This window comes from Macrobrachium rosenbergii, chromosome 5 (assembly GCF_040412425.1).
Source record: "Macrobrachium rosenbergii isolate ZJJX-2024 chromosome 5, ASM4041242v1, whole genome shotgun sequence".
In the NCBI taxonomy this organism is placed as follows: Eukaryota; Metazoa; Arthropoda; class Malacostraca; order Decapoda; family Palaemonidae; genus Macrobrachium; species Macrobrachium rosenbergii.
In genome coordinates, this window is record NC_089745.1 from 31,615,490 (window position 1) to 31,627,989 (window position 12,500).

Here is a 12,500-nt window from a genome sequence, read left to right on the forward strand (position 1 = left end):
TAAGATTGACATCTGAGCTCCTGCTCGGATTTAAGTCCATTGTTGCCTGATTAGGAAGACAGAGGTTAGTAATTTGATACCTTCTCTTTGTTTTATTTCATTTACATGGTAATGTCACCTTTAACTTTTCCACTGGTATCACATACACACATATATACTGTATATATTATGATACCTTCTCTTTGTTTCTTTTCATTTAAATGGTATGTCCCCCTTAACCTATCACTGGTATATACACATACACATACACATACACACACACACACACACACATATATATATATATATATATATATATATATATATATATATATATATATATATATATATATATAATCATGAAGCTACAAATGTCGCTTAATATCAAATTCACGCTACCTCTGGAATATCCTCGATGGGGAATTATCACCGAAGGGAATATCCCCGATGGGGAATTTTTAAGTGATAAATGGACGGGTACTGCCGAGTTTTGATCGCACGACACAGTTACTTATCCAGCGACTCCAGTCGACGTTCTACCCACTGAGCTATCAAGAGAGGTATAAGTTAATGCCGAGTCTGGTGTACTTTATTTGCCCGTCGAGAGCGGGGAAATTGTACTTAGCTTCGGCATTAACCCACCTCCACCTTGATAGTTCTTTGGTACGCATCTCTATCATGGTGGAGGTGGGTTAATGCCGAAGCTAAGAACAATTTCCCCGTTCTCGACGGGTACACCAGACTCGGCATTAACTTGTACCTCTCATGATAGCTCAGTGGGCAGAACGTCGACTGGAGTCGCTGGATAAGTATCTGTGTCGTGGGTTCGAGACTCGGCAGTACCAGTCCATTTATCACATATAAATTCCCCTACGGTGATAATTCTCCATCGGGAATATTCCCGAGGTAGCGTGAATTTGATATTAGGCGACATTTATAGTTTCATGATTGTATATAAATCACGGTGTGATAAAAATTTCATATATATATATATATACAGTATATATATATATATATATATATATATATATATATATATATATATATATATATATATATATATATATATATATATATATATATATATATATATATGCATATGCAAATGAAACACTGGGTGTGAAGCCTGACCAATTTCTGTCTTTATATATATATATATATATATATATATATATATATATATATATATATATATATACTATATATATATATATATATATATATATATATATATATATATATATATATATATATATATATATATATATATATATATATAAACATGCATATGCAAATGAAATACTGGGTATGAAGCCTGACCGATTTCGTCTTTATATTTAAATCCCATGTAAGCTCTACGACAACTTCTATTTCGGTCATAAGATAAAAAACACAGGTGAACAGTGAAGTCTTCGTACACATTAGTGAAAATTATCATACAATCAACTGGCCAAGGGCAAAAAAAAAAAAAAATATTGGACAAGAAAGAAAAATTAAGAGCCCAGTCTTACAAAAAAGAAGCTTTTGAAGAATATGAATATCTGTCAAGACATGTATAAACTCGGCCCACTAATTTCAAAAGAACCACATAAAATGTACAGATTACATGACAAGCAGCTGAGATGGGACAGGGCCAAAGGGTGTGGGGCCACTTGCATAGATAAAAAGATTTGTAAGAATTCTGACCTAGACACTGACGAGTTTACTGCTCTTCCCCCTCTCTTCCCACTTGTCGAGTTTGAATTTTTGGTTTCTAACCGTCTGTAAGTTCGTTTGTGGTGTTCCTCTGGCATATATATATATATATATATATATATATATATATATATATATATATATATATATATATATGCATATCTATATATATATATATATATATATATATATATATATATATATATATATATATATATATATATATATATATATATATATATATATATATATATATGGGGTGCGGCATAAGTAACGCCCTTTGTTTAGGTGGAACAAAATTAAAGCGTTTTTGATTATCCTTTATTTTTTCGAACATGAATGTATTGCCACAGGTTAATAGGTTAATATAATATATTAACAAAATTAATATAATGCGTATTCGGTTTAATAATGCGGCATAAGTAACGCCCTTTTTAATTTTATATCTTATAATGTATATTTTCTTTATTATTTTCTTTAATTAATTTGCTAAATCTTAATTTTTCAGATATTTTATACAACCATGAGATTAACAGAGGAACAGAGAGTAAAAGCAATTCAATTGTACTATCAAAACAATAAAACGGTGCTGAAACCGCAAGATTGTTATCAGCTGAATTTAACATCCCAAGGGTGCAAAGCCGAAATATCATTTGTATTGAACATTATTAAATCGAATAAGCATTATATTAATTTTGTTAATATATTATATTAATCTATTAATCAAAAGGCTTTAATTCCGTTCCACCTAAACAAAGGGCGTTACTTATGCGCACTTGTAACCTGTATATATATATATATATATATATATATATATATATATATATATATATATATATATATATATATATATATATATATATATATATATATATATATATATATATATATATATATATAAAATTTCTCACACTATACATCATTCCTCTGAAAATGTCTTAGATATGCAGATAAAACATGTCAGATATTTCACCAAGTGTTTCATTTTCCCCATGGTGCATTTGCATATACAAAAACGTGTATGTATATACATATATATATATTATACATAGACAGAGAGAGAGAGAGATAGATAGATAGATAGATAGATAGATAGATAGGTATATAAAAAAAGGTAATAATGGCACTTAAAAATAGGAGCTACGATTTGTGAATTGTTCACTAACGCTAAAGCCAAATCTAGGAGTCCCATGAAAAACTAATTTTGCCTTGACACTAGATATACTGCCAATGAGGATGCAAAAGGCGCAGTTAGAACATGCTTTGCATATCTATAACAACAATCGAGCATTGTTACTGTAATCTTAAAAGTGAAATTTGATTCTAAACAGTAAAATTAGATCACTTCAAAATTGTTTCTCCCATGAGCTGTTTATATTTCTTATCTTATCCTATCAAGAAATTTCAATTACTTGAAGTTCAGTCCTGCCGGAAGAATGATCTATGAGTCATAACGCATGTGAATTTCGTTGCTATTTCATGTATTTTCAACTGGCGTAAAAGCAAAACGACATGAAAGTAAATCGAAGAGTCAGGCTTGCATTGTGACTCGAGGACATAATCATATTCTTATCGAAACAGACTCGAGTTTTGTTTGCAAAATTAGGTCGCCCGTATGCCACCACAGGCTCTAGAACATGAGGGTAAGGCAAAGCAAAATGCTTTCACTCTAGCAGTGTAATATTGCATAAATATACTTAATTATGGGTGATACATGAAACTGATTAGATAAGTAAATAAAATTAATGATGATACAAGAGTAAAAGAAAGTAAACAATGAAAAACAAATAAGGACGAATAACACCCCCACAAAAAAAAAACATCGCACCTCCTCTTCAATATACGAATAACCTTCATCCGCTTCCTAAGTTTGCAAGTTTGCCTGTCCCTCTCTCTCCTTTTATTGAACACTGACTAATTGACAATTGAATGCACATATGCTACAGCTGCACTACTATGTGTTTAGTAAACACCTCGCTGTCTTAGTTCAGCTACTGGTAACTGCAGGTGGTGATTTAAATATGTTCCGTTTTGACAGTATAACTATCAAAAATGTCTCAGTAGGTGCTGCGTGCTATTTTGTAAACAAGAAAGTGTGAGAAGGATTACGTCAAACTCAGGTGAATGATTCGTATGCAATCAACTACCTGCAATCTACATACTAACAAACAGCCATGCAAAAAATGAAGAGTGCGTGTCTCTAGATCAAATCCTTGCTATAAAACAGGTATGTGAATGTTTGAAAGTGAAGAGAAACGGCTGAACAAGCCATAAACAGACCTTGGAAAAGCTTGACAACATCAATATGGGCAATATGGAAAGTTCTCAGCTTGTATGGTACAGAGGATGAGCTGTTGAGAGGGATTAAGGTTTTATCAAGGAAGCAAGACGTGGGCTAGAGAATCTAGATGTCAGAACAGGTGGTTTGTTATATGAGAGATTCTGATTGTAAGTTACGTCTCTATGGCTGTTGACCAGCCATACGGACAGCATACATTTGTCGATAACTAACTATTTCACCAAAACCAGTCACTTTCCCATTTACAGTTTATAATGCATGCTTTGATTCTAGCATAAAAGCTTTGAATCGCTTTCATTAACAGCTTATTTTCTACTCTTTGCTTAATCAACAAACAACCGAACTGCCTCCCTAACAATTCTATCAAAAGATTTTACCTGGTATTCATATATATATATATATATATATATATATATATATATATATATATATATATATATATATATATATATATATGTAAACCAATTAAAAGCTTTTGATAGAATCGTTAACACACAGTTTTTTTTCCCTTTACCTTAAAACGTTCCACATACCTATTTCAAGGCAAACATCTGTTTCTGACATCCTACTCCTTGTCTATAGTCACACTGTTCTTCCCCTATTAATTCTTCTGTCATTTGTCTTGCTTTCTCAATAAAAATTTTATTAGAAAACTTTCCCTTTATATAACTCTGAAAGTTGCCTTCATCACCTTCACCTTTTTACAATGGAACAATCATTCTAAGAATATATATATATACTGTATATATATATATATATATATATATATATATATATATATATATATATATATATATATATATATATATATATATACATACATACATACATACATACATACATACATACATATATATAGAGCTAAATTACTTGTATGACCTTTTTCTGAGATATATTTTAACAAGAAAACATTTAACCCTTGAGTACCGTAATGTGTAAAATTCCTTAGTATAAGCTCATTCTCCCCCTAAGATTCGGCTATTAAAAAAAATTAGTCATTATACAATAGCAGTGACTGTTTTTTTTTTTTTTACCAGCCGGAGCTTAGGAAGGAGAATGAGCTTACACTAGGGGATTTTACACGTTACGGTACTCTAGGGTCAAATCTTTTCTTGTTAAAATATACCTTAGAAAAAGGTCATACAAGTAATATAGCTTTTCAGGAAAGAAAATGTCTCCGTTTCATGTTTGTTTTGGTTTATTGGGGATGAAAGGATGAGACACATGGGCAGTTTTGCGGCAAAGGAGGAAATGGATCACATCTCTATAAACAAGGAAATGAATTAACGGAATTACATATCTTCTGATATTCTCTTCCTGAGGTCGGAAAAATCAATGACTAAATGTTTTTTAAGCGTAAACATCACTTTTACATTAACTCTATTGGCGCTCAAAACCAATATTTTTGTCCTGAACAAACTAGAAATTTTAGCGTACCCAAACCTTAACGGATCATGAATACATCTATCACCTACGACGACATTGGTAACTAAAAGAGACTGCAATAAAAGCTTTAATGAGAAATATTTCAATATTCAACATGTTTAGAACAAAAGGCAGACTGTGCCTTAGGTAAATATGCCTAGTTGACTGATTTGACCAAAAAGTGGCTACATGAACAATCTGAAGCTGAGATCTGAATCACAAGAAAAACGGAAAGGGGTGGAGTAACACCCAAGACAGTTATTGGCTAGCATCTTGACAGAGAAAGTCACGACAATCAGGATCAAAGAACCAATAAGAGAATTCTGAAGTCTGGCTGTATAACAAGATAATAGCGGCTGAGTTCAGCCATTCAGAATTGCCGAAATATACAGAGCAAAACTGGAATGCGGCGAAAGAGATGGTCGAAACTTTTCACGAAAAAGAGATGGCATGAGCATGCAAATATATAGGCTGGATAGCGAATTAAGACGGTGGCCTTTGATTCAGTCCTGCCAAAAAGAGCAAATGCTCCACCTCACATGTGCCAACGATACTTCCAGTCATGATGGCAAAGGACCAAACGCGCAGCTTGAGTAACTGACGTGAGGAAAAACAGTCACGGCATAACTATATGCGTGCGACTGACCGAGCCGGAACTTCGATTAATTTTCGAAAAGGCAACGCAGTCGTTTAAGCTTTCCGAAAACGCAAATGAATGTCAAAACACGTGGAAGAGTTTTACATTAATACAACTCTGATATGCAGCGCAAAAGTAAAAACTTTCCGATGCCCTACAACTTTATATTTCACTTTCAATCAAAAAGGATTTACAGGAAACAATCAAGGTATGTTCTTTGCGTAAGAACAGGGGTCGTTCGAAACACTATACTTAACAATCAGAGACCAGTCAGATCAAAGGATATTGTTCTTATCGGACTGTTAAGTTAGTATCGATAAGTAAACACTTGCTGCATACGAATTTCATGGATCCTCTGGAATAATTCATTATTTATATCCTGATTTCAACAGAAGCCCCAAATACCTTCGTTGAATGAACGAAAAGAATAGCTATTACTATGACTATTATTACTAATAGAAGGACAGTCGAACTCTCACAGTTATTGAGGCTTTAAAAAGAATTCCTGAATTGATCTCTTGGACCGAGTTTAGTAACGCCATAAAACTCCTCAGTCTACTGTACGTACAATCATATCGTTTATGACGGTGCTACGCAATATACTGGAGCTACATGGTATGATACTCCTTCCCAGATCCCCTTTTCCCTTTTCACCAACTCTGCCCCATCCCTAACCATACTATTATAACATGCTGGAAAAGCAATTTGAACAAAAAATATGTGATGTAGGATTCTGAAATTGATACATTATTCAGATCTTGAAGGTCAGCGCTCCTACTGTCATTGCGTCATATCAGAAGTTGCCACCTTCTTGTCAGTCATGATCAGCGTTTATGCTTCGCCTCCTGTTAGAGGAAATGCTTTTTTTATTTAAAATATTAAATCACGCTTGTGGGGAACTTAGAGTTACCTAAAAAACTATAAATTTCTCTAGGTTGATGCATAAGTAAACCATGAATAAGGAAAATATCATTTAATATTCTCTGTTGATTACTGTTCAGATTTCTTCTGTTCATTGTGTTTTATTTGCGCTCCGATTAAGAAGACAGGACATGATAACTGAAACGTCGTATATACAGCTAATTACGACGTGATTTACAATGTGGATTAAGTTCACTTCAAATCAAGTTAGATCGAAGCAGAATGACATTGCCACTAACGGCGGTCTAGACTCCTCGCTTCAGACATTTCTCTCTGGATACAAATAAAAACACTTCTGATTACTCTAGTGTCTAGTTATACACAAAATGAATGTCCTGTTTATTAAAGGGTTACCATTCGTCTTAGCATATCGTCACCCTCATAAACTAATTGCCTAAGTCATTTTTCATTGATTTTTGGATTTTTGCCTAAACCAAATCTCCAATATGTGTCGCACCTACTGGTATACTTGCCTAAGTCATATGTAGAAAGTAAGTGGAATAAATTTCCAAAAAGCTTTCTGCCTAAGTCACTCAGTGACTTAGGCGTTATTATCACTATGTCTAAGTCATGATTGTGACTTTTGCAAAAAAATGACTTAGGCAGTTAGTTTATGAGGGTGACGATATGTTGACACATTTTGAAAAGTTCAGTATGCTAGTCATAACGGTAAACATTTACCTTCAATATACGACAAACAAAAGGCGACCATCATCAAAAAAAGAAAGAAAGAAAAAAAAAAAAGACTGAACATTACATGTAATCATGGAGTGACACTAAAGAGAGGTGATAATCAAGTAACTGGCTTATAATTAACGTGCTTACATAATAATGGCTTGCATCAATATGATCAATGAGGCACTCCAATTACAAAACGACATTCGAACTCGGGGGCATAAAAACGTTTGGTATTCTCCTTCCTATAAGGCAGAGTCTCATTTAAGGTGAGTGAAATTATTACCAAGATGACTTTAGCTGTTACTCTTGTATTTGGTAATCCCTCCCTAAAAGTTACCAGGTTTTACTTATTGAAGATATTTTAATTTTACCGAAAAGGCTGTAGCTAATGAATCAGTGAGAACTTAGAACGTTCTTCACAGCATGAAAATGATACTCCTATATATACTCGCGGCTCTTAATCTGATACTGTGTTGGGCACTGAACAGGTTTAGATAATACTGAACGCAGTGGCTCACTACCCAGCACCAACACCGTTTTCACTACCTAGGTATATGCTATTTTTGTGCTAGTGAAAGGAATTCTAGTCCGTAGGTACGAATATTATCGTTCATAGTGATTCTTTGATTGATTTTCAATCACTAAATTTTAATTGAAAACACCCGATAATTTCAGTGATTTCAGAGTGAGTTCATACAATTAACCGTTGGGTAGAGATAGTTGACACACGATATGGCACATAAGGATGGCTGGAAATGGCTGGGCTGCTACGTTGCCAATAAATGCTGTTTTTAATGGTATACGACATATATGATATTAAATAAAAAGACTAAGGAGACTTAAGCTTTCAATGGGAGAATGTGGTTTCTAAAGAGGAAAATTTATAAGTAGACCTGGAAAGAGAAAATTGAGAGGAAAATAGTTTGCTAGATAATGCACTGGTACAGAATAGACAAGGTATGTCTGTTCAATTTTTGGTTAAAGTTATGTTGGAGAGGAAGGGGAGAAAATGATATTGAGAATGTAATTAAGGCAATCAAATTGGAGGAGGGGGAAGTAAGAAAAGCAAACATGGAAAAATGAGCGAAAAACAGGGTTGGGTTAAATATTCAGAGATGGAAGGAATAGATAAGAGCTACGTTTTGGTTAAGGCAAAAGCTAAGGTAGATATACAGAAAGTTTAAGTTGAAAGGAAGGGGTGAAAATGATGATAAAAATGAAATTAAAGCAATCAGGTTTAAGTGGGAGAAGCGCGAAGAACAAATCAGGAGGAAATGGATGACTAACGCGGCTGGGCTAAATAATCTGAAATGGGAGAACGTACGAAGAGTAAGGAAAATATGAGGGCGGGGATGTTTTTGGAAATAAAAGGTAATAAGAATGAATGTACATATATACATATACACATAAATATATATACAGTATATATATATATATATATATATATATATATATATATATATATATATATATATATATAATAAAAAGAAAAAAGAAAGAGAGAGTATATGTTCCGTCTGCACGAATTTCGTAAAACAAAAGTTATGAAACAATCCTTCTGATTTACACGGTCAATCCTTAACCCTTCCGATCTAGCTAAAAGAAAGTCAGCGCACAGCCAAACGTCACTTCACCTCACAAAAACTCAAGACGCTCTTCAAGAGCATCTAAGGTAAATCAGCTCACCTGTGAGGGTGAAGACAGACAGTTCGCTCGAGAACGTGGAAAAGAAACCTGCCAGCTGGCACAGAGTAGATGTCCGCCAAATGGCGTCGTACAAAAAATAGACGCCCCTGTAGTTGACGTCGACGGCCGCGATGATCAGCAGATAGAGACCCATGCACAGGTCCCCTAAGGCTAGGTTAGTGATCAGAAAAGAATGGACCTGGTCGGGGAATCAGAGAAACAGGTTAGTAAACGGAAAATACTATCACGGTGTCTATACATAGATTTAAACATATAAAAGCAAGTGTGAATGCAAATCAACAAAACGGGTACATAAACAAATCACAAATACAAACAAATATTACACACACACACACACACACATATATATATATATATATATATATATATATATATATATATATATATATATATATATATATATATATATATATATATATATATATGAACGTGTGTGTTTGTGTCCACTGATCCACGTTTCCCTTATTTTGATTTGTCTCTGAAAAATCAGTGTAAAGGTCATTGCCATTTTTTTCTGCTGAATCAAACAGGCCTAGTCTTAGTAGTGACAAGCGTTTTCAAAGCGTGAGGGGCATCGTGGTGATTAAAGTTACACAAGTATCTGGAAAAAGTGACCAGCAGATAATATATATATACACACATATATACATTGTGTGTGTGTGTGTATTGAGAGAGAGAGAGAGAGAGAGAGAGAGAGAGAGAGAGAGAGAGAGAGAGAGCACAAAAATTCGATAAAATTTTTCTGCCAGCAATAATAAAAATAAAGATAAAATTCCATTCATGAAATGGAATTGCAATGTAATTCAAATGGAAAAAGTGAAAACAGCTAAGCTACTTTTGTGATACAGCTCACTGCTTTAACAGTCTAATAACACAAAATGAACGGATAATGATTCAACTGTTGCAACCTCTGCAAATGATGAAAGACAGAAATATGCTTGTTTTATTTTGGTTTTCATAATAATTAAATGCACATTTCAATTGTATGGACATGCATACCAGACGAAACTTGCAGCATTGCTGATATTTATATTATTTATGATGGGACTCAATTACACACGCAACATTGGCTTATTCCTAAGAATAAAAACAAGAACGGTATATGGCGTTATAAAATATTTATTTGAGATAAAAACTACGAGAATTCCAGAAAAAAATAAAATGCGTATATATACTGTATATATATGTATATATATACACATATACATATGTATATACATATATACATATATGTATGTATATATGTATATGTATGTACTGTATGTGTATATATATACATATACATATATGTATATATATACATACATATAATATATATATATATATATATATATATATATATATATATATATATAAATCTATATACTTGTGATATGTGTGAGTTGTGTATTGTTTACCTTATTGTCATTGTGATATATTATCCTCCAGACGATGACAAGGAAGTTCCCCGTGAGAGCCAAAACACCAAGCAGCCAGACGCAAACTCTGAGGACAACATTCGTCATGAGATCCTCACAGGAGCTGAATTCGTCTGCCTGTGGCTGACACTTCCTTACGTGGCGGGCGAGACAACAGAATCGAAATTCGTCCGTCCACCTGTGACAGAAAATAAGGAGGGTCTTGATGCCGGTGAAATTTCAGATATAACAGTCTGTAATCAAAGTTAATTATCTTTCAAATGCCAGTCAGTTCCATTTTCTTTCAGATCATGTGCCAACATCGACAAAGTCTGAATGTAAAATCATAAACCAGGAACACAATTGAATTTTTCTCATATACAGAATTTTCTGTAGATGTCTGTGGCTGATGAAAAGTTTCTTTGGGACCAATACAGCAATTCTATATAAAATAGAAACAGGAAATTATAATATCATCATCAGCAGCGTAAATGATTCTCAGTGATCTTTCATTACGTGTCATTAAACTTTGCCATTTGAATTCAAAGGATTCTTATAAAAGTTGTAATCTGATTAAGCCTCGCCTCTTCACTCTGTCTAACGGATACAGGAGGTCTGAACGCCGTAGGGAGAGACTTAGCCGTCGCTATTTCGCTTCAATATTGAAGGAAGCTGTTACGTAAGGCGATTTCAGTAGATAATTAAGCTAATGTCTGCTGTCAATTTCAACTAAGCTCCGTTGCACAAAATGGAAAGTTAAAAAGATCTTAAGATGTACTTTTTAACTAAATAAGGTGTCACCATATCTTTACATATGAAAGTAGGCATTCACGAGTATTCTAATAAGCCACAGTTGATAAATTTTAATTTCAATATCATCACTACCTCAAATACTAATATTTTACGTAAAAGGATTCTTCAAACAGCTGTTTAAACCCAAAGGTTTTCAAACAAAGTATTCCTGTAAGAATTAAAAATAACAATTCACAACAATTCAGTTTAACGTATATTAATATATGATGAAAGTTACTTCCCTCCAATTTTCTTCACCTGCTACTTTAAGTTTTGGAATGTAAACCTTTTCACTTATATTATTTTTGTGTATGCACTTTACATAAAAGAAGGCTGACAATACAAGAGTACCGGCGAAGATACACTATCTTGCTCACGATATTTTACTATCGCTTTCACAGAAATAACACTAATAAAAAACTATTTAATATAGTTGCTTGTACAAACTGTATTTCGGCACACAAGACTCTATCCACCCACGTAAGACCTTGGAAAGCAAGGCTGTGACTACTGATAACTCACCAAGTAGGCCTAAGTGAGCCCCCAGCCTTCACCCCCAACTTCTAGCTCACAAAGATAATAAGGTCGTGAGCAAGTGCAATCAACTAAGGCCTTGAGAGGGAACTAAACTATTATTTATAGGGACAAACACAGTTCAAAGTTATCGGCAATATCACTGAACCAACACGACCATAAAACCCCATTAACTTACTGTAACAAACTAGAAAGATGAAAATAATACGGCACTAGAATGTTTGCATACCTGCACACCTTAATGCAAGTGTAATTATACAGCATACTGTACACAAGTACGGATGCAATCAGCAACAAAATGGGCAATATACTTTTCGTTATTGAAGCTAATTAAAGGGCATTTGATGATATTACATACTGTAATTTCACATTAATTTCACATTCCACAGTGACACCTACTGAAGTATTTGAAGTCGAGAGAAATTAATTAATTTAT

At 33.6% G+C, this 12,500-nt stretch overlaps 1 protein-coding gene across 1 annotated transcript in view; it reads right to left on the minus strand.

Annotated features, from left to right (window-relative positions):
- LOC136838910 (G-protein coupled receptor GRL101-like) overlaps positions 1–12,500 on the minus strand; it is a 324,916-nt gene that overhangs the window by 20,831 nt on the left and 291,585 nt on the right. The window contains exons 20-21 of the mRNA XM_067104602.1: positions 10,739–10,937; positions 9,321–9,519 (exon numbers count right to left, since the gene is read on the minus strand). Coding sequence (XP_066960703.1) covers positions 9,321–9,519; positions 10,739–10,937 — 398 coding nt within the window. The remainder of the gene's footprint in view (positions 1–9,320; positions 9,520–10,738; positions 10,938–12,500) is intronic.